The 24,376-nt window shown below is 35.7% G+C and overlaps 1 protein-coding gene across 13 annotated transcripts in view; it reads left to right on the top strand.

Annotated features, from left to right (window-relative positions):
• The window catches only part of PLEKHA5 (pleckstrin homology domain containing A5), a 161,269-nt gene that overhangs the window by 414 nt on the left and 136,479 nt on the right, over positions 1–24,376 (top strand). For all 13 annotated transcript variants that reach the window (XM_051614416.1, XM_051614388.1, XM_051614398.1 and 10 more), the window contains exon 3: positions 2,936–2,993. In XM_051614416.1, the coding sequence (XP_051470376.1) occupies positions 2,936–2,993 (58 nt within the window). The remainder of the gene's footprint in view (positions 1–2,935; positions 2,994–24,376) is intronic.

Raw genomic sequence — 24,376 nt, 5'->3', positions numbered from 1 at the left:
AGCGCCGCCCTCCTCCCCACTCCCCGGGGTCTGGTTCGCCCCGTCGTCCCGCGGCTGCCGGGATGGCCCGCGGGGCTCCTGCCGCCCCCGCCCGCCCCAGACCCCAGCCCCGCGGCCCCTTTGCCCTCTCGAGCGCGGGCAGCGCCCCTGGCTTCACCCCGCGGCCCCCAGAGCCGCCCGGTCCTGGAAGCCGCCCCGGTGCCGCCGCAGCCACGCGGGACGACTCGTCCCGTGCCCCTGCGCTCCCCTCACTTCAGCAGTTGTTTGTCCCCAGGTTGAGCGAGAGCGGTGTTGCGGTGCAGCCTTGCGTGTCCAGCTTGCCGGCGCTGTGCTCCTCGTCTTCTTCTTAAAACGCGTTCCTTTGCACCCGTGTGTTCTCTCCGCGTCTGTAATTCCTCTGTCTTTGCTTTCTTTCCGTTGCCTTGTATCACCCCTACGATACCGAATAGTTACCATTAGAGACCGCCCTGCCCCTCTCGTGCTCCTCACCGGCTACCCCGGTTGTTCACCTGCAGAGCATCCTTTCTCGGATTAGCATTCAACCACTCATCGTATTTCTCTTTCCAGCAGGATCTAGATATAACCACGATAGGTATACTAGAAATGTCGAGGCTGATCTCACTAGTCACCTAGAAACCCTTTTCCTCCCTTCACTTCCACCTAGGCTGAGAGTGTGGGTGGTTTCCAAGTGACTGAGAGAAGTGGATTAGGTAGGAGGAAAGGAGACTGAAACGTTAGGAATAACTTGGAGGGAGGAGGGTGGAATAGGTCGTCTTTGCTACTGCCGTTTGTTCCACTCTGGAGAAGTAGCAGCAGGAGGTGCTGGAGGAGGAGGATTTACAGCAGACACTCTGAAGATCCAGAGCTAAACTCTGTCTGCTGGAATTGCACACAGCCTACATATGCCACTGGGAGGTGGTGGAGTGTAGTAATAAGTGCAGTTGTTTTTATGTATTGTAATCGCTTGGATAATCGCAGGAAAATCTGCAAGTGGATTGGATGATATCAGATTATTTGCTTTTTATGTTTGGTTAGTAGTTATGCATTAAGAAATCAGAAACAGCCTATTAGAATACTGTGGGCAGCTGCTCTTTGTTTTTGTTTTGTTTTGAGTTGAGAACACTTTAAAAAGCAGAAATTTCTGGCCATTAGAGCTCTACCGTTTGATCTGAAATGAAGGGCTGTTGTTTGCAAGAAGTCATTTAATGTCAGGAAGCAGAACCATTAATTGCTATCAGACTCCTCTTTTCCCCACTTTCGGTATTTGTACTGAGAAACTGGCCTTCATCTACAGCAATATGCATGGGAGCAGGTGTATGTGAAGTAACATTGAGTATTAATTCTTCTTTAAAACTATTACTGTTGTCTCTCTTGAATGATGGTGATTTCCCAGTAATTTTCCAAGTGTCTCGTTTTTTTTTTTTTTTCTGCTAGTAAGTGCTTTCTAAAGGAAATGCAGCTTGCTGTTGAGTATCTGGAATATTGTATGTAACACAGCAGAGTTACTATTGGGTAAATTAAACTTGTTTCTGAGCACAAGAGTGAGGCATGACCTTGGATATACTGACCATGATTTGTTCAGATGTTGAAGCATCTGCAAAACAAACCTGTTTCTGTAGTTTTCCTTGTTGTATGTGTTAATGGATCTCACCCATACATAGATATAATCAGAGATTAATTCTGTGTTTTATGTCTTGTTTTGCCCTGACTATTTTTTTGGAACTTAGTCAAAATGTGTCCAAAAGATATCTTCTCTTAAGAAAAAATTTGTGAGTGAATAACTCTTCTTTTGGAAGCGTATATTATGGTAAAGCTCCTTATTAAATAATACTGTGAGATATTTATTAGATGGTGAGCAAAAGCTTTGTCCACCATTATGAATTGAAGGGCTTTTTATTCTTTGAGATATTCAACACTGGAAAGGTGTTTTTTGCAACATTCTTACAGCAGCCATAAATACTACTGCTAGAGAGGCTTCCTGTTTGCTGTACTTTGCCCAGTACTGTTATCAGAAGACACCTTGATTTTTGTTCTAGAGAACACAGGAGTAAAGAAAAAATCCAGCCAGAGCAAATAAGTCAACTGGAGGGAAAAAAAAAATCCATGACCCAGACTGAATATTTTTCTTTTAATTAGGAAATGTATTCTTGCCTTTATCACTCAGTGAATCCTACATATCAATTACTGTTTTGATGAACCGGGGTAAACTTTTAAGGGTAGTGCTTTATGCAGAATTGCATAGAGGTGCCGGCATTTTCAGAGCTTCCATTACATCAGGAAGCTGCTTCTTGAAAAAAAAATGTCCATAGGTGGTGTTTTATTATTTTGGGGTTTTTTTTTAATATATGTGTGCTCCTGACTCTTCAGAGTGATACTAGAGAAAGAGAAGATGTACCCACTTACTCCACAAGATTTGCATTTTTCATGTAAAATTGAATAGAGTTGTAAACACTGCAGGAACACTTGTTAGTCACAACAGTGGTGGAATTATGCTAATGCTCTGTGGTGTAGTTGATATCATGCCTGTGAAGATGCTTGTGACTTGCATGTAACACAAACTCAGTAAATTGTTTTTTGTTTAGATCTCTGCCTGTCAGGTAGTTTACTACAGAAATTTAAGGCAGAAGGATCTGGCGGTGACTGCAAGTTGTAGTTAATTATCAAAGGAATGTTAAATAAGGACACACTTAAACCCTTGGTGTTATTATTGGAGAATGAGAAATCCCAATCAGATCTTCATGCATGTTGCTTCTCCTGGATTAGAGCTGAGACAGTATTGTGAATCAATTCTAAAATATTTGTTTATAGGACTAAAGCTTTAAACATGTGGAATCAGACACACAGTATTTTAACTACCTTAGTCGTAAGGGAGTATACCAGTATGGCTAGCATAATTTAAAAAGTTAATTTGAATGTTTTTCTACTTGTTTTCCAGACTTACCCACAGGTTGGGAGGAAGCTTATACTTTCGAAGGTGCAAGATACTATGTAAAGTAAGTTGAATGTTTATCTGTCAAAATACTGTAATTTTCAATTAGTTTGTCTAAATGTTTCTGTAATCTTGAATGTATTCCAAACTAAATGTAAATGTTATGCTACAAATTGGAAAGGACTATTCAAGCTTGTCATAGGGTATGTAGTCTTTTGCTTACTGAATTCTGCACAGCTAAAACAATTTATTGAATTTTTGTGTTAATACTTTTAAAGCTGCTTAAGGATGCAGGTTCAAATTACATTTTTGCTGTGAGTGTGACCATCTAGCAACAAATGTCCTTGCAACTTGAGAACACCCTGAGTTTGTCTGTTTCATACTTGTGTATATATGCTGTCATGCCATAAATGCTGTCAGAAAGACAGTCTTATTTTGTCACTGGGAGAAGAGTTTTGATTCAGCTCTGTTGTCTAGTAATTACTTTGTTTAAAGCCACTCTGATGGTTTAATGTGGCTGTTTTATTTGCAGTCCTGATCAAGTTTTAGTATGTTTTGAGAAGTGTGTCTACTGTGGTAGACTTGCTGTAGTGTCTTTTTGAATGCGTCTCATGCAAGTAGAGCTCTTACATAGAAGTCCAGACGTCAAGTTGATCAGATCTGTATGAACTTCTTAAAAGCTTTTTCTCTCCAGATAGTCAGACCATACTTAACTGGAAAATGTTAAACTGGTACCTATGTATACTTGTCCAGTTAGTATTCTTATTTTTCTGTTATTTAACAATTTGTGGGCTTTTCTTAATTTTTTTTTTTAAATGAGTTTCTACTCCCTTTGCTGTGTGCTTTGTTTGCCATCTTTAAATTAATAGTGTTGTCAGTGGGATAACATACGTGAGGAGAGGTTACTAATAGTCATAAAGCTTGTAGGATTTTCTGTCTTATTGTTGAGCAAAGGTAGCTGTTCTGTGTAAGTTGTGTTGTAGACATCATGAGACAGGTGATATGTATTGTGTAATTTATTTCGTATACCAGAATGTGTTTGATTTGATCCTAAACAAAATTAAAAAACCATATATATACCAAAGGATAATTCTCCAAAAATCTGGTCAGAACTGGTGCTGGGCTCCCTAGAACAGGTCTTCTTTTTGGTAGATGGTATGTTTGTTTTACTATTCTATTCTGCTTTTATGTAATTTACGTTATACTGGTGTTGTGAAGCAACTGACAAAAACTTCAGCAGACTGAGGACAGGAATGTACTAAGGATTTCACCCCCGGTGTTCTGTTCAAGTTATTAAATGAAGATGAGTGAAAATTAGAGAAAGCTATGTTTGTATATAAGATATGAAAATAAATTCTGTACTTTCAGATGGAACTTGTTCTCATAGAAGAAACCTATGAACAATGCGTTAGCTCTCTTAAGTGGAAAATAGCAAGTTGAGTTTTCATGGAATAGAAGTGTGTGGACAACTTTCGTAGAGTGACTGATGTGCTTATGTGCAAACTTAGCATGTGGTAGTTTTTTGGTGTACTCATGTCCTTACAAGATCTTGTGTTCAAGGTGTTATCATAACTGTTAGAATGCACATTAAGCTGATTGTATTGCTGATAGCCAACAGTAAATAGCCCTGTTTATGTTTAAAAGTTGTGCTGCATCTTTGAAAACATGTTGCACAAACAGCACTTCTCTGATTTGATAGATGTAGGAGGATAGCAAGGAGACTGCTGTCAAGCCTGTCGAAAGGTTTACATGGTATGACCAGTTTGGCATCCTTTGTTAAGTACGTGTTTGTTGTGTAGGTTCTCAGGCTGAATTTAAGCTTTGCCCAATGACAGCTTCTGCTTCTAAAGTCTTCTAGCGTTCAGCCCTACTGGTGCTAGAGAAGATGTGAGAGCTAATGTAGACAGAGTGACAGCATTATAATCTCTATGTTGTAAATCCTCAGCAGTGTAACTCCAGATGATGTGTTGATTATAATAATTCTAGTTGTCTGAGTCCTGACTGCTAGGATGCTCCCGCGTGAGTTGGAAACAACAGTGCAGGTTGTTGTGACTTCATGCCGTACGAGCACCCTCACATGTGGATTTTTTATCTGTAATCTGCTAATTTGAGTATATTTATTTGCTAAATATTAATGTTTATTATGTTGATTACAGCATAATAAAAATATGTTGAAATTAAAAATGTTGAAAACTTGTTCATGGTTTGGTCTGAAAGAAATATGTTGTATTATATTCTGGTATGAAAAGTTAGAAGGGAGTGAATGTTAATGGCAGGCTCTTTGTGCATTCAGCCATGTGAAGCTTGGCAGATTGATTTCTGTAAGATGTGCAATAAGAGTAGTAGACAAGAAGGATAGTCAAGTTTCCTGATCACATAAATAATTTTACCTAACTTCTGAGGCACAGCTTCAAATATGTGGGTTGGATAAAAATATTTAACAACCCTGCTTTATGGCAAGATGTTACACTAGACTGTGTTTGAAAATAAAAACCTTTTGAAAATTATTCTTATGGTTCTTTAATAATAGGTCTTTGCTGTTTCAAGTGGGTGTGTCACTGAATCTATTACTGTGCTTTTTCTGGCTTTGATGTAGTAAACACTGTATAATCAAATTGTGATAATGTTGAGGAGATAATTGTCAGCTAAATCTTAACATTCCTTGGAATGGCATTTCAACAAATGACTCAGGATAGAGACTGCATTGAAATGTGATTCTTTTTAAAGAACACTGTATTTTTTGGGGGATGATTGGATGATACGTTCGTTTTCAGAATAAGTAAATACCAAATGGTAGCTATTTTACACTTTTTTTTTTTTTTTTCCCCATGCATTGAATTTATTCTAGCTTTAAAAAGGAAAGATATTCTGAAACAGACAGATATAGAGTTGTTTCTATTGCATTATGTGGTTTTGTTTTTATATAGGGTTGTATTAGTAAGTTGATACTAGCTAGAAGTCTTACCTTTCTTGCAGGTTTTTTTTTGATTCGTAGGAGAATTCTAATGCTTGGTAATGACAGAATCCTTCCCCCCACATCCTCTCCATCCCTTGTAAATGCAAATAGCAAAATGTGATGTTCATTATTTGGAGTAAGGAAATAGGCAGTGTCATAATAAATTATATATTTGTTCTCATGAGATGTGGTTGCATTGTTAAAGTGTTTTGTTTCTTTGGGGCTCCTAAGTCTGGTTTTGTTTGCTTAATGTTAGAAATGTGCACATATCACCCTGCATCATTACTTGATGGGAAACTCTCATCAGTAACTTTTCTGAAATAGTGCTTGGTTTGGGTGTCATCTTTCCTTATACAGTAACTAAACTTTTACCTGGAATATAGCACTGTATGTAAAATTGACACATTCAAATATAAGCTTTCATAGTTAGTTTACTGTCAGTCAACTATTGAGTCTTCTGTTCTATGAAGTAAAAGAAGAGATGGGAAAACTCCAGAGTCTGAAAATGATAGTACAGTCTATGGAAAATGTTTAATTTTTTTTTTCTTCTACTCAGAATATTTCAGTTGACAAGTGATTTATGCTTAGTGTGTTGACAACTCATTGAGATCTGCATATTTAAGGGCTTTAGCCCCAATACGGATATAAGCTCATTAATAATATGGGAAGCTTAAGTTACTTAAATGATTATAAGTACTTAAGGAAATGGATCCATATGACAATCCCAGTATGATACTTATTAATAGAGAAGACATACCTCATCATTGGCTTCAGACTCTACACCTATGAAGATCAGTGAGAATTTTCAACTTGATGTTTTTAGTACCTTGTGATGACTACATAGTCATTAGTCAACAAGGTACTGTTTTTAAATGCTATGAAATGACAAAAAATGTCTTTCACCTTGTTTCTGCATGTGTATTTATTAATACACTTCTATTTAAGAAACCTTTCTTTCTGGTTTATCTAACTATCTAAACTCAGGTATTTGTTTACTTTCCTTTTCAGTAGTTCTGAACTTGCAAGAGGATTTTTGACTTTTTTTTTTTTTTTTTTTTTTCAAATCAGGTTTATATTATTTAGGTGGCTAGTTTACCAAATAAAGTTGTTTTTAAAACCAATCCAAGGATGATATTTAAGGAATTTTGTATCAGTCTAACTAGTTTGGCTTCCAGAGAAGTACTCTTACATAAACTGTTTGTATATTACAATTTGATATTTCTTAACTCTCCTGTAGGACAAATACTTTTTGGGCAGCTGACTGAAAAAGTTCATGAGTAAAGTTGAAAATTTTGGTGTTTGTTTGTTTTGTTTTGTTTTTGTTGTTATTGTTGTTTTTTGGGGGGTGGTGAAGTTTACCTTTTTCTTCATTAGTACAAGTTTTGCCTGTTGCTGCCTGAAGCAGGGCATTGGCAAACCTAGGCCAAAGCTGAGGTGAGTTCACTGTTGCATCAAGTAGAGGGGTTTTTTTATACTTTTACAGACACTTACCAATACAAGTTTGCTTATTGTGGGCATGTAGCTTGAAAATTGTGAAGGTAAGAAAAATTTATTATGTAATTAAAAGGGATAAGATCTTTTTCAGCCTAAAATTTCTGTTGTTTATTAAAATAAACCTGTGCTCATTGAGAATTCAGCTTCCTTTTGAACCTTTGTCTTTTATGTGCATTCTAAAGATTCTCTTTCATTTTCTTCAGAAAAAACAAAGAAAAGCTAGTCATGTTTGCAGAGAAGCCCTTTCTGAAAAGGAAAAATGGGGTTTGAAAAACAAAAACAGAAACAAGAGATCAGATTGTTTTCTTTCCAACAGTAAGACTCACAGTGTCCCTCCCAGAAATTTAGTTCTTTTCTTTTTACCTCTAACCTTTATTTTACTAAAATTATGGAGAGACTGAAGTTTACTGTTGGTTTTAATTCTGTTCAGTCTTGGATGGTAAGACCCCTAGATCTGATAGTGGTATATGGCTAGATGGGACATAGTGTTACACCTGTGCTTTTTACCTTTATAGTGAGCAAATCTGTTCAGAAAAGGAGAACTTTTTAGGAATGCCTGCAAATATATTATCTATTTTAACACTTCTTTATTGCACTGAAATATTTGAAAACCCAAAAACACTTCAATGCCAAAGCTGGATGTGGAGGTGGAACGGTTTTAGACACAGGAAGAAACAGGTGTGGTTCAGAGGAGGAGGGGTGGGACTGCATCCAAAAAGGAGCTTATACAGAGGGCGTGAGGGCATGCAGTGGGAAGAGGATGGAGGTAAGGGTGTACTGAGGGAGAGGGCTAAAAAGGTGGGAGTAGTTGCAGAAGGGGGAGTTCTGGAGACTAAACCAGGCAGAAAGGAGCAGTGGCAGTGGGAAGTCTGTAAAAGGGGTAGGGATGGGAGCTGTTTTCTTAGGAGCGAACTCAATGGAATGTCTCCCAGAGGGAAGGGTGGCAAAAGTTCACCCTGTGAAAACATATGTTGACTGACTCTGTGCAGGTCTGGCAGTGCCTCTTAGTCCTGGCTTATCAACCTGTTTCAAGGGTAGTCTGGCAGCTAGAATATAAAATGTGAATGTCAGGAATTACTGTGCTTATAAAGTCTTCTTTGGACTGTGACATCTGTGGTTGATATTTTGAGCTGTCTTTTCCTGAAGTGTGTTTCTAAATTGGATAATACCTTAAATGCTTTGGTTTTACAAAGATAGACTTGAAGCCACGAGAAAACTTACTGATTTTTTTTTTTTATGTGCTTTGTTGTTTTTCTAAACCATTGCCAGGTTTTTAAATGGTTGTAAGAATTAATGGATACATATTTTAAAAAGACACCTGCATGTAAGTTATTACATGAAATGTTGGAATCCATGAGAAAGACATTGAAGACACTCAAGCTTTTTGACATCAGTTAACAAATTAGTAACTTTGTTAACTTCCCCAGTTTGGGAACCTTGGTTTTGGAACTGGTAATATTTCTTCCCTAACTTTGGCCTTAATTGGTGATGGGGTTAATAATAGCAGGTAAAACTAATGTTTACTTTATGATGTTAATAACACAAAGTTAATAACTATGAAGTTAAGTCTTTTGTGGTCTTTCATATTCAGTACCAGCAATGTGTGAAAGTTGATGAAAAATAAAGGAAATGCTGATTGTTTGTAACTTTTAATGTAGATGGCTGCTGCATTAGTTTATATAGTGATGGGTTTTTTTTCCCCATCCCTTTCCCCCTTTGGCATAAAAAGATAACTGAACTGATACTCATAGAGGTCCCAAAACAGTTCTTAGAGTGTGTATCTCTTCTTCCTGTTGTGTCAGGTTGTTGCACAGATTCTTTTTCTTTTCCCTGCCTCGATACCAGTGTCCTGCAGTACCTGGAACTGAGTGACTCCTTCAAAAATATCTAAAGTAGCAGGCAGCTAACCTGTCGACTTTCCAAACAGAGACATCTACTTGATGTAGTCACTGTTTGGTAGAACTTTTACAGGTCCAAATTTACCTGGTGCACATTGTTTTGTGCTTTTACTTAAAGGAGTTGCATGCACTTTTTTTTCCCCTGTGGTCTGCGAGTGTTTTGTTTTACTGCATCAAAACTAGTGTGTGTTGTGGTGCTGTGCTAAGCCTGTTTTTCCTGCATATGTTTATGTTACACTGGCTCTTATTATAATGAATTACACTTTCATTAAACCTGAGATACACTTTGGTTAGCAGTTCAGAGCTATCTTCAGTACACTTCTGTGTGCTTATGAGAGAAGGAGAAAACTCCTGTGAAGCTTGAGGCAAACTGGCTGGAAGCAAAGCTCCACAGCCCTGACTGCTGGTATTTCTGCCAACGGTGTGCCTGTCTATGTGCTTTTTCTTTTTCAGTAAGTAAATACCTAAATTTAAACACTTTCTCCTTCTCTCTCTTTCTGTTGCCTTCCTTCTTTTGAATGTGGAAGATGGCCGTTTCTTTCTGTGTAGTTCACTTGCTTTTGCATTTGATTAAAGGGATTTCCTGGCAGTGATGTTGGAGGAGAAGTTGCATTGGTAGCCACCTTCAGAAGTAGAAGTTTAGGGGTCAGAACTTGGTAGCAATAGGTGCTCTTTGGGAAAGATTCCTACTCCACAGTACTGAGTAGGACAGGGAGATTTGCTTAAATAGTTGGTTGTAAAATTTCATCTTCTGCTCTGGAACTATAAACCTGGAGTTGAGTACTCATTTGAAATCTGTGATGTGGAAAAAAAGGCTTTTAGACAGCATTTTGAATGCCTCTGTGGCCTGTGGTGGTCATAGAGCTTTATATAAACAATTAAAAAAAACACTTTCATATCCAGAAGGACTCAGAAACTTAGTTCTTCATGTTTTTTTCCATGGTGACTTAGTAAGAGGAATTCTTTGTAATGGAAGGTGTATTGCCACACAACTTACCCTTTAAAAGTACCGTGCAGTTTTTCCTCTTCCAGAATCTATTGCGAGTCTTGTTTAGTAGAAACAAAAAATGAAAGAACTCATTTTTGTTCTTAACTGGAAGCATTTCAGTATGTCAGAGCCGGTAAAGTTTACCTTAGCAGGTAAACTAAGGTGTTTGAAGGGAAAAAAAAATGGTGAAAATTTTTAATTGAAATGCTGTCTTTGCCATCTTTCAGTAACAGTAGTTCATGGCAACTTTTACATTCTTTACTACTCACTGAGTAGGACTACGGAAATTGTATAAATCCTGAAAAAATACAGCTTTTGGTGCTTTTAAGTGGTATGCTACTAGCAAAATTCTGACACTAATTTTTTTTTGTCTAATTTTTTTGTTAAATCCTACAGATTATGCAGCTGCTGATGAAAGTCTTAACATTTCTCATTTTTGGAAGTATCTTAATATTCCCAAAGCTGATGTATCAGCCTTAGTTTTTCAGTGAACCTACTTTATGAGAAGGGCAGACAACTTATTTAGGAATAAAATGTAAGCAACAAGAATAAACAAGTGGTGCTCTCAAACTTTTTCATCTGATGAATGTTTAAAGTGATGACTTCTTTTCTTGGAAAGGGTAAATCCGGTGCTAAGACTGGGTCAGGTGTTGGGATTTTTTTTCTTTGTTTCTTTCTTGGGTTTTTTACATGTTGGCCACACCATTTTGTCAGGCTGCTTTCTTTTGCATTTCCTGATAATGAAGAGTATTCTCTAGATAAATCTAAAACTTCTTGCTTTTCACTCTTCAATAAAGTTTGATTACAGAAGATTGAAAAAAAATTACAAATAAAAATGTTTGAGCTATCAATTTAAGTAACAATTTTTTTTTTTTTAAATTCAGTTTATAAAACTAGCTTTTACTAATTGATCCATTTTTTTTATTGCATCTGCAGAGTTAAAAGGATTTGACATTTGAACCAACAAATTTTTAAGTTGACTGAATCAAATGCCTAAGAAGGATATCTCTAATATGGTAAACTTTGAGTGTAGGTCACCCAATTATACTTGAGCAGGGAGGAGGTAGCTATTAAAATTGTCCGGCAATGAATTTGAAGAGTTTGAGAGCCTAAGTACAGCCATCACTGAGAATCTTGGGCCATCTGTAGTTCTGGTCAGTAAAAAATACCTCTTTATACAAGCATAACTAGGGACTATACCAGGCTGATGAGCTTTGAGATGCTAGTATTTTCTGATATGTGACATACAGTCTGTTTTCTGCTTCTGTCCATCCTTTTCCTCAACTTAAGATAAAAATGAACTGACAGTCAGCAAGGCCACTTCATAAATTGTGCCTTGAAGAAGTGTGGAGATGAGACTAGAAAAAGCAGAGTGCAAACTGTGCTAATGTTTCCAGAAAAGGTGGTTTGGATCTTATCAAATTTTGTTCTGAGCCTTGTATTCAATTACTAAATTATAGGTTTTTTTTCTAAAAAAAAAAAAAATATATATATATATATAAAACTTTTGCAGGTTAAAACTTTCTCTGGAGTTTTTGCCACAGATAGTGTTTGAGAAAAGTTTTGGTCTTAAAAGCAGCTAAACTGACAATGAAACTATCTATTCTGTATGATTTTTTTTTTTTTGACTGAGTACATTACACTGTACATATTGAACAGCATGAAAGGTGAAGTTGTGGAATTGTTTATATGAGTGATATTTAGCATTATGGTTAAGGTGGCTTCTGTTTAAATGTAAATTAAATCAAAGAGTATCCTTTTGACCCTCTCATTGCCAGTAGTGTTTATATATTTTATATATACACACAGAGACACACGTGTGTGTGTGTGTGTATAGGGCACATTGTTCTTATGCCTCTTTCAAGGACCTCTCTCCAAATTTTTTATATGGAACACTTGCATTTTGCTTTACTTTGAAAATATAAAAAGATTCTAGACATGAGGAGAAATCTGAACCTTTTCCTGCCCTGATCTTCATTCTAAGCTAAACACGAAAGATTTTGCAATACACTTCAGAATAAAGCTGACTGTTGTGGTTTTTGTTCAGCTTTGGTTGAGAGTGCCAAACCTGTCTAACAAGAAATTCGGGATTTCTGTTGACTCTGGTTGCTCACTTTGTGGTTTAAAACAACAAAAAGTGCTATCAATTTCAGCAGTCAATTCAAGCACCAGTGCTTTATCCTCTTCATTATAATGCTTAGTTTGGATGCTCGCACTACTTCAAAACATTTTTGAGCTCAAATATGTAACTTATGTGAAAATCCTGCAATTATGTAGGTGGAAAAGAAGTAGGTGAAGGGAGAGATAAGTGGAAAAAAAAAAATCTGTTGTTTAAAGCAGTGATGTCCTATTACCTTGTCTGTGGGGTTGGTTGTTTCACAGCCCTCGGTATTTTGAGCTTGGGCTGCCTGAGAGACTGCAGCAGGCTGAGGAGTTGGAAATAATTAGCATTCTGGTTTTAAATAAAGGAGAGAGAGGGTCTTTTGCAGTTTTTGCTCAATAACTGTTACTTTCTTTGTGACTTTAAGTGATGCTATTTGTAAGTTGTTAAGGCAGGCAGAAGAGTACTTTCATCTTAAACTTTTAATGAGGATTGAAGGCACTGTCATTTTAGACAGGTATTGCAATCAACATTTAACTTTGTAAGGGAACTCTTGCATGTCAGTTATTTTATTGCTTTGTTTAAAAATTGTATTGTGCAATTGGAAATAGGGTTTTCAAAGAAATCACGGTAACTTAAGGTTTTCAATTTTTCAAGGAGGTGAAGAAATTAATGTGGATTTCATTCAGAACCTGTGTGTCTTCTACAGTTTCACCAGGCCTGGTATGTAGGACATTATGTAGCAGGCAGAACCACAACAAGAAACGAAATGCGATGCAGGCAAAGCTATAGTTGACAGCTGTTAATTTGTTTTGAGTGGAGACAAATATTTCAACTCTTCTGATTAGTTTATTTTCCTTGTGTTGAAGTAATTTGCTTTTTTACTAGCTGAAAAGCCTGTATGCACTGCTAGCTTGGAAAAAAAAAAAATGGACTTATTTCTATGAGAAAAAGCAACTGTCTCCAACTCCTATCTGTTCAATTCTTTTATTTTGCTGTTTGACCTTCTCTTTCTCTTCTTTCTATTTCCATATATGTGCCCTTACTGTTCACCCTCCTCTTTCCATAGTTATTCTGCTTGCTTCTGGCACTTGTAGCTCAAGTAGTGTTAGATGTGATTTTCCCCAGTTGGACTGCCTGCCAAATTTTCTGAAGGGGAATGTAAATACTATGAGGTCAGTTCAGTAACAAATGCCTGCAGCCTGAAATGAACCCTGCAGAATCTTCTGCTACTCAGTCAAAATTAGAACCTGCTTAGGATACCACAGTAGATATTGAAGAGTCAGGCTTTAAATTGTATGTTACAATTTACAGACTTTTTTTTAATTGTTATTTTTTTAAAACTATAAACTTAATTTTTCCCCCTAAACTAAAAGCGAAAGAATTAGCACTAGGGACGACTCAATATCATTGTGGTAATTAGCATCTATGTTAAAAAAACTCTCTATACTGATAAAGGTTTTAAGTCAGAAGAACTGGTATGTGTGTGTGCATGCTCACTTGCAAAACGCCTGAAACAATGATATAAGTATTGAACTAATGTGCTTTTGTGCTTTTGATAGAAAATAAAATCTTCAGCTCATGTTTTTCTCCTTATTTTCCCTTCCCTCCTTCCCTCCTCTCTTATTCACCAAAAAAGCATGATGGAGAGAGTTGACTGTGGTAACCTCGCTTACCAGAGCAAAACCAAATTGCTTTGTATGGCGTTCTCATATTTCAGTAATTCTTTTGAGTGAGAAACACTCAGTGTGATTCCTGTAGGTCAGTGATGCTCTCTAATTGGCCATGTGGTAGTTTGGATTACTTGCATCTCTGTGCTTCTGAAGATTTGATGCAGCAGTTTTACTTTTACATGAGTGGAAATATACATTGAAATTTAACTTGAGATATTTTCACTTTGTAGTGCTGACAGTAGATTGATGTACTTTAGGCATATCTGTAATTTTTGAAGTGTTGTCTATGAAAGATTGGCTTCTGTTAGTTTTGGTACAGGAATTCATCTAGTTGGTGAAACTAGGAGAAAATAAACTCCAAATGTTAATGTAAAAGTTGGGGTTGAATTGTTTTTTGGTGTATTCTCTTGGCTATACCATGACAAGACTGATTTACTCTACATTTTATCTCCAGGTCTCTTTAAGATATCATGACAATGTCACTGTAAATAACAGACAAATACGACTTGTGGTCAGGGAAATTCTGCTGTCTTTTTATCAAAGTTGTTTTATTCTTGTGAAGAGATGAATAGTGTTTTGGTCATAAGTTAAGTCAAAACTAGAGTGCTTTTGTAATCTTCCTGGTAAGGTTTTGCAAACACGTTTGTGGTTTTGTATGGGAGGCTTTCGTGATACTTAGATTAAGAAATATTTTATTATTGAATATTATGCTTCAGTTTCTTCTATGGATTGAAGTGGATATTCAAATTGACCATTAGAGGTATTGAACAGTACTGAGCTGAGAATAAAACATTTAAAAATGAAAAGCATTTGTAGCTGTCCTGTAAGTAATGTTAAGTTCAAATTAATACATCCTGGAATGGCTTATTCTGAAGCAAGGATAAATGTGTTCTGGAGTATAAAGCTGTCTTTCAAGAATGTTCCTCAAATACATTTAGTGAATAGTTCTATTAATTGAACAGCATTTTTTACTGTACTTGAAAATATTTGTTTGGAAAGTAGCTTCATGTACCATTTCTCTCTAAAAATGAGAAGCATAAACATCTGTGTGCTGGTAGGACAACACTTAAAATATTCAGGTTAATGTCTGAAGTTGTAGGGACAACTACTGTACTAGTTATGAGCTTCCTTTAAGTTACAAAAAACAGCTTTTTGTTTTATCTTAATCAAAAGTATGTGTGGTTTTTTGCTGTTCGTGAAATGACACGATAGTGACTTCTAATTTCCATTTGAAAATTATGGGAATTTAATCAGCAGGATTACAAGGCCTGGTTTGTGACTAGCTGTGTAGAATTTGTGAGGTTTGTTTGGTTTTGTTGTTTACAATACTTTGCAATGGTGCTGGTGAATTTCAAGAGCCTTAAAGTCAGGGAATGAAGATGCTGCGTAACTTCACCATATGGATTAGTTCTGTTTTGGTTTCTGGAGCTGCTTGAGCGAATGACAAGATGTCCATTCAACTCATCGTTGCATCAAAGCTTTTCTTAGTCTAATTCTGTAACCCCAGGATTTATTTTGGGAAAGATCCAATGCTGTCAGCTGAGAAGTCTACAAGGGAATGTAGGGTTGTTTGTTGGGTCTTTTTTCTTATAAAACAGAATATTCTTTTTTAGAAGCTTCTTTTAAAGTATTTAATGAATCCTCCTCATGAGGTATGATCATTAAGCATAGCTTCCTGTGCATTATTAAAACTTGAAGAAAAAAAAGTTGATTTTTTTTTTAAATTTTTCATTTGAGTTGGAAAGGATGCAGATCTATTCTCTCAAAATTGATTGCATTTGCTGTTTTTTGCACAGCTACATTGCCATTAAAACCCTTTTTCTTAGCATTTCTGAATGAAAAATAACTGTTTAAGGGCTCCTCAGGACAACTGGGAGTTTCCTCCGCACCTGAAATGTGCATCCATTAGGTGTACTCTGGGACTGACATGAGATGTTGGAGCGTAGCCTCTGTAGTGTTGTCTCTCTGCAAACCACTGTCAGCTCTTATATCTCTATTAAAGCAATTTGGCTATGCCCCCTTTTATATAGATTAAGTATTACTTTTGCTGATTAGTGAAGATAGATTCCCAGGGTTCTGAGAATGAGTTCCTTGTAGTACTGAGAAGAAGGGAGCCACAACGCCTGTACTCCGTGTGCAGTTATAAGCCGCATCTGTTTGCTTTTGTCATTTTAAACAATTTAATTCAAAGTTAGAGGAATTCATTTGCATCCCTAAAAATACGTGGAGCTTACTGGCAACTTCTCTTTCTTCGTGTACAGTTCTTTTAATAACAAATTAGTAAACTGAAAACAGCTAATTGTTTCAAATCCTGATCACACCATAGATGATAAAATATTGTATCTGCGTGACTACTGCAGTATCATAATGTAAAAATTAAAGTTACAGGAAATTATATTGCTCTGGAAAAATTAGTGTGCTTTATTCCCACAGGCACTAATTATCATTGTTCTAAACTGAAACGTGTACTTTTCTGCAAAGACTCCTTGTAAGGAGAATATAAACAAGAGCCAGTAAACTGTCTGCTCTTACTTTTAGACATAAATTGTGCCATTTCATTGATTATGTTCCGAAGTTAGGTATTGAAATAGTAAAAAGTTGCTTAACTTAATTCCATATAATGATACATATTTAGCACTCAGCACTCAAAAGAGATGAGAAAGGAGAAGAATCTGATTTCATTTTATGTTTCTATAACTTAGTACCTTAGGTTTCAACTATGTGTTTAAATACTTGATTTATTTTTTTTTAATTTGCATCCAAAACTACTGTTCTTATTTCTTTCTTTTTCAAAGGAGCTTCACTTTTCCTGCTTCTAGACCATATTTTGAACTGCCCAAAATATAGTGGAAATGCTTGTTCTAGAGTTCTCTGGTGATACTTCTTTGAGCTATTTCTGTATATGTTGAGAAATCACATCTTTGGTATTCTGATAATTCTTTGGACCACCAGAAAGGATATGAGACTATTACTAGTCTGTAAGCGCTACTTAGGTATTTAATAAATTAATATATATTTCCTTGCTTAAGGTGTAATAAAGAAGAGTATATAAATATTGTGTGTGGAAGTACCTTTGAAGCTGTGATTTTATTTTCTGTAATTAGCTGTACTCATCTTCCAGTGTTACTTCTTTATGGTATTATGATTCACATGGTAGTGTGGTAATGGCCAGGATAATAATTTGGGAAAAACTGACTCACAGAAAACTGAGGAGATACAAGTCCCAAAAAAGATAATGGTGTTAGAATATTAGTTCATGTGCCTCATTAACTGTACGCAGCCTGTTGAGTCATAGAAGTAATTTGTGAATTACACCAGTTTATAGGCTGAGAGCTGAGTGGGGAGAGATAGTGTGCTTCTGAATGGATACATTTCTTCAGAATAAAAACTTTTTCATCAAGAAAAAAAAATCTCTAGGGAAGATTGCTGTGTACTTCTACAAATTCTCAGAAATAGGATTGGCATATAGGCCTAGGAGCCGAGGAGGGAATGATTAATAAATTGCATGTGAAGTTAGGAAAGGAATTTACATAAAATTACTGTTCTCTTGAGCTTAAAGGAAACACCAGTGTTTTCAAGATATGACCTGTCTGGCCACTAGATGAACTGAATAGTGTAAATTCATGAGAAGTTTATAGTTTATGTATCGTTATAACCTGTTTTGAAGCAGCTGAAGTGGTTCATGTTAAATATTTTACATGTCTCAGCTCTCCCTTTCAAAGAATTCTTTTTATCTAACCAAAGTTAACCATCTGCTTGTAGGAGATCTTTTTGCTACAAAAACAGATAAAAGGTTTTCATTGTGGTACAAGATTAATGGGTGGAAGAATATGAAGTTAGAGGCCAATTAAAATATTTTCTTGCTTACTTTGTGTAAGTAGTTCACTTTTTAAAAAATATGATGTGTTCTGTAATGACATTCTATAGAGTACTTGCTTTGGTGAATGTTTTTTCCTCTTTATATACTTGTTAATTACAGCTACTTAATTGACTTTCTTTCACTTTTTTCTTTTTACTTGCTCAGGGAGAGGGACTTTCCCAAGGTAAAATAATAATCAGGAAAAGCACATCTGTGTAGTGTTAATACTGGTTCAAGGGGTTTTTTGGCTGACTTGTAGTGTTCAGTCTTTAGATCATGATTTGAAAATTGAAAACCCTTTCTTTGTAGATTCTACCACTAGTTTCTTTAAAAAAAAAGTGTCATCTGCTTCTTCTTTAAGGTAACTAGGAAGAAAATTGCTGTCTCTAAATGTGCCATGTTGAGTACTGAATTAAGCAGTAACACGCAGTGCAGAGGAGAGCATGTTCTTTCACACTGTCTTTCAAAGACTTCCATATAAATCTCAATTGTTGCGTATAGTAGTAGAGATTTTGTGAAGCAGGCACTGAAGTCAAGCTATGAGTCTTTTCCAGAAGCAGTTAAATAATACCATTTTCTTGTTCCTTACTGTGATCTCGAAATCTAAATGGGCAATTTGCAGGTGGTAGATGCTGTTTTATCACTTTACTCTATGGAGCCACCGGGTCCTACATTTTAGTGATACCTTTCTAAAACTGGTTAAGTTGTTCAGTTTTTTAATTCTTTCTATCTCCTTTTGAGCCAATATCTTAATTTAATCTTTTATTTCCCCTTTGTTAAAATAAGCTTAGAACAACTATCTGTTCTTAGAATGAATATTCTTGCAGTTTTAGCAAAGAAGCTCTACATGGATTTAAAAGAAAACCTGTGCATGCAACTGTACTAGTATTTTCAGAAACTGGTGGGAACTTACCAGTAGATGATCAGCATTCCCACTGCAGTGGCAGGTTAGTGGAAATAGACCATCTACACACAACTAGCATTGTGTTATCATGAGTTGTATGATCAGTGCTGTCCAGACATATGCAATTATAGCTTGTTTATTGGAGACAAAGAGGATGGCTTCTACTGTTTACCGCTTGCCATGATCTACTGGCTGTGCTGAGGGAATTCTAAGCCTTTCAGGCAATTGTTTCCTTAAAAAAATTCATTTGAAAAGTAAAAATGAGATAATGCTATTTGATGCTTAGATGTGCTTTTTTTGGTCATGATGCCATTGCTTTTGACTGACCTTTTCATGCAAGGATTTCTATCTCTTTTTAACAAGATTTCCTATTTGAAAGGCAGCACTACTTTCTAAAATGTAATTGACATCTTCATGATATTAGGCTTATGAATTGACAGAATTGCATGCCCTCAGGATACAAAAAACCCCAAACTATAGATATTCAGAATACTTTTTCTCACTTTCATTTAAGAAAAAAAATATGATTCTGTGGCCTTGATTCACAGCGTAGACAAAACAGATTTCCTAAAATCAGACTCCAGTTGAAAAAGTCACATGACTGTAGAGGCTTGATATCTGAAATTATATTGTTCCAGTTAAACGTGTCTGGAAATATGAGCATAGTTTTATGCTAAAGTAGTGCTGGTTTAACAGGAAAATGATTTAATAGAATGAGAAGATACAGGAAAGTTTGGCAAGGTTGATCAAAGATGAAAGCTCTTCATTTTAAGAACGCCTGTAATACTTCACTGAGGGCTGATGCAGAGAGTGTAGGTATAAAATTATAACTGGTAGAAAGGGTAGAGAACACATTTGCTGTATATTCCAATAAAAGAAATAGTAGGAGGAACTATGAGTCACGAAGAGTTTACCCTTGTGGCTAGCACTCAAAAGGTCTGAAAGAAATGCATATATATTTAAGGAAAGTAACTGAAAACATCTAAGAAATGTAGCTCAGGATGCTGTGGCCTGTAAGTCTGCATTCATGGAAGAAGAATATATGGTCACCTCTTCCATTTAATATCCCACCTCTGAGGCTTATAGTTGCTGAAAAAAGGTATTGCTGTGTATCCCTCTTGTTCTGATAGGGTCTCCCAAGATGTTTGCTACTAATCATGGCTGGGAACAGGGCACTGTGTTATGTGGACTTTTGATCTGACATAGTTCAGCTGCTGTTAAGAACAACACTAATCATCACGTCATAAATATTCATTTACTAGTAGAAAATGAGAGATGTTGTTTTAATTTTGGTTATGCAGATTATTTGGAACCGTCTTGCAGACTATCTGTGACTGGTATCTTATCTCTGAAGCTTTGATGGATGCTGTGTGTGCATAAAACTTTGTTGTATGACTTAATACTTTCCCTGTAGTAAAGTATTGATCTTAACTTGTTTTGAAAATAAACTGTGTAAACATGAACATGCTACTGATCTTCCTACCTGCCCCTTAGTACACAGATTTAATGAGAAGAACATAAAACTTATTATTTAATTAGATACTGTTCATTGAGTATTGATTTAGGCTGATGTAACTGACTTGTCTTCTAGTACAAAGACGTTTGTGTGACTGAGGTGGTACCTGGCAAAGAGATTCTAAAGCTGATTTTTTTTTTTTTCAGGGTATAAATGAAATTGAATTGTTAAACTTGTACCTGTTTTCAGAAATGCTGAGATAATTTTAGAGATAGCTGCAAGTTAAGTTAGATATACAAGCTCAAGGAGGGCAGAGTGAGTTATTTTCAACAGTCTAAATGATTGACTGCTTACTTACCTGCAGGAAAAAAACCCGTATATACTCTTTTCCCTTGCTTCTCAGAAGACATGGCTGTTCTATGTAAGCACATAGGCACTTGACTAATGTCTTTTCTTCAACTGTGAATCAGTACTTGGATTATTAGGAAATAGCTATCCTTTGTGTATTATCCACTCAAGTACTAAATTCTTTGATAAAAATAAATAAAAATGCAGTAGAACTTTAATAATAATTTATACAAGTTGGTTTTGTTGTGTTTTTTTTTTTCTCTAAAGTTTAGATTTATTTTTATTTATTTATTTAGTGAAACTGTAGGAATTTATTTGACCAGTGGATCTGGAAGCTTTCTCACAGAACTCAACATTGGTCAACTCTGAAAACTGAATTTATTTTTTTTTCCTATGTGCAGCCCATAATTGATATTAAAATTTAGTGTAGCAAAGTAACAGGCATATTGTAAATGACAATTACTTACCTTACTGTTCCTAGTACTAAATTACTGTAAGATGTATATACAGAACTCCAAAAGGCTTTGGAGTGCAAGAACTCTCAATTACAAAGCCCTGTGAAACGTTTAGTTTTTTGGAATCAGTATTATCTTGTGTTATTAAAAAAAAGAGAAAGCGTGTCTTGTTTTTTGAAGAGTAGAAATGCAGACTTCTTGGATAACACAAGTGACTGTTTTTGCTGTTCAACTACTGTTTGTGGGAATAGAAATATAAGCTGTCTCAATGGATAGGAACAAATTCCTAAAATTGTTGGATGTGCCTTTGGAATATCTTTAAAATATAAAGAGAATTAGCTGGTAAAAACTGCTTAATGTAATATCTCCTGGTTTCCTAGTGAAGGTTATATTTCCATTTATTTATTTCTCACTTGGATTGGGAGGAAGAAGGTAAGGAATAAGTATATACCAATACTAGAAATTTGCATTCTTTATTTTATCTAGTAAACAAGAGAAAACTGAGTAACAAGAATATTGGAAACTGATAATTTATAAGTCATATTTGTCTGTTTAAGCTTCTCATCACCAAGCATTAGGTTGTGGGGTGTTCTACCAACACTTCCTAAATTTAAGTCTACCAGGACTTCAGCCAAGCTTTAAAAGGCATTTGAGCACTTCTTAGCATGGCTTATCCATTTCTGAAGAGAGAACAGGAATAATTGAATGAGGTTTCCAAATGTTGATAAAGATCTTGCCATGCTTTCCCAATTTTCAGGCTCTTCAATTTGGACTGTTTTGTGACTACTAATTTACCCAAAAAGTCAGTTTAAATCCTGAAAAACAATAGAAGAATGTTTGGCAGAGAAGACATCAACTAGTGTCTTGGCATTATCTTCAGCTCAGTAAGCCAGGTTGCTGACAGCAAAAACATGAACAGAACTTTGAAGAAAAAAAATAAATGGAAAATCTCCAGTCTTCCTAAAGTAAATCTAGATGGAAAATGGAATTCACTTTATAGAGACTAGATTCTTCTCTGCAGTTACTTCAGAATTACTCTCTATAAAACAATAACACCTGAAAAATATTTTTACCTGAAAATAGATCATTTTCTTTACCAGTTAATGAACTCTTAGGATGACTTAGGCCTGCATTTTAATCCCTGTGATGGCAGTTCCCCATCAAAGGTATTAAATTATTGGGATACACCTACATCTGTTTCTAATTTTCATTCCCTACAAAAAACTCTTTAAGACCCAATTCTTGAGAAACTCTTTGTGATTGATGAAGGAATTGGAATACAGGAAACAACATGAGGAATTATCTTAGAAGTTATGTCAAAGGATGCCACTGTAGCATTTGCTCTCTGCTGCTGTTTGATGTATGCTTTTTTAGCAGACATGACACAGTGGTTAATTGAGGCTGCTTTAAATGTCGAGAATATAAAGTGTGTAAACAGCAAAACTCAAGACAAGTGACATCTGTAACAAAAATATAGGGTTTTGTATGGAACTGTCAGTGGAAGTTTCCATTTGTTAATCATAACTATTTTAAGAGTGAGAGCACTGTGCGAAAAAGTTACTTCATGTTTTGTACGTTCTCTCTGACGCATCCATGAAATCAGTTACTGCTTCATAACTGTGGTCAAAGAATTGTGTAGCATGCATGTAGGTTTGCCAAATCCAAAGTTAATGGCTCAATCCAAGGAGAAAGATGGTTTTTAAAAATATTTTTTGGAACAGTTTTCCAGGATAAGTTCATCTTAACATAAATTGGTTTGAAAATATTTAGAAAAATCAGTCCTGCAGATCCCTTTCCCTCTAGTCATGTAATCCATCCTTTGTTATGGTGGCTTTTGCAACTATGCAGTTATAGGGCAAGTCAAATCAAAGAGGAAATTTGTCTATTATAGGAATGGTTTTCAGTCAGGTGTGTGAGCTGACCTGAACCTGTATCACTTTCAATAAGTGCTTCTGTCAATACCAGTTCATCAGGCAGTATCAGTATTCAGAGAACATACTTTTATGTTGGCATAGTTATATTTGTCTTTAGAGGGTTTGTTCTTGCAGAAGTGTTTCTCACTAAGTAGAATGCTGCATGATATGGTTAGATGGAGAAAAATTTGCCATGTAGATTTGCTGATAGTTTTTATGCAGTGTTCTTATGTACATACTTAAGTAATGCCAGCTCAGTACTTTGCTGCACTCACTCATGTTTCTATTTTTACTTACAGTTTTCTTTGATTAGCCAAAACAGTAAGTAGGTGCTATTTCCAGCATAGAGGGCATATTGAAATAGAGATGTAAAATTACTCTTTGAAGTCTACTTTTATGACTGCCTTCAAAATCAGCAGAAGCTTTATTATCCAGCAAAATTGTTAATATTGTTTATTGAATTGAACAACTTGCCTGTCAGCTCACAGAAGTTTGGAAAAGAATGCTGTAATGTATAGCTGAAATGGTAGATGAGTTAAAATGCAACTGTATTGACAGGAAATATTAAAATAGTAGAATTAACTGTTCTGGTTTAGCAGTGTGTGTTCCGATCTTTAGTAACTAGAACTATTTGAGATTAGTTTAAAACCTGTGATTACACTTGCATGTACAAATGTGAACATTTATTAACTTCTTAATGAAACTTTGGGAGTGGAAAAAGGCTTCTTCATGTTTTTTCCTGATTATCGTGTGTGTGTGTGCACATATATACATATGAAACAAGGTTTGAGATTTGTGTAGTTTCCTGTTTCTTTAGAGTTAAAAATTCAGGTCCTCTCTTAGACAATGATAATGTGACTGAGCAGGTAAATCTTCAATCTTCAGGGTAATAATTTCATTTAATCCCCAATGTCTAGTGAATAACTATGTAAAAAGGTAGAGGTATGTTTAGATAAAATAATTCATGTTTGAGATCTCTAAAATTCCAGAAAAAAACAGAAAATAATTGACCTAAAATTGCTAATGTTTCTCTGGTAAAGTGGGCAGTGAAGGCAGAATAAAAGGGGAAAGGGAAGCACCAACTGTAAAATAATGGCAAAAGGAATATGTACCTTGGCTACAAATTCCTGGATCAATGTGAATGCTTAAGTTATCTTTGTGCTTGTTATTATAATTAATTTTGAAAAGAAAAACAAAAAAACGAAACAAAGAAGTTGACTCCAGAAGTGCAAGTTATTCATCACATGGATAAAGTAAAGGACTGTTCATTTATCTGACTTGTTTGTAAACACTGATTTTGCTCCAGATTATTTAATGCATCTGTTGGTTTTAAAGACAGAGAACATATGCTATATTTGCTCCACCTGTTACCACAGCATAGCCCTAAAAACATGGACCTATA

Source organism: Apus apus, chromosome 1 (genome assembly GCF_020740795.1).
Source record: "Apus apus isolate bApuApu2 chromosome 1, bApuApu2.pri.cur, whole genome shotgun sequence".
NCBI lineage: Eukaryota > Metazoa > Chordata > Aves > Apodiformes > Apodidae > Apus > Apus apus.
Note: the sequence above shows the minus strand (reverse complement) of the source record. Positions and strands in the feature narration are given on the sequence as shown.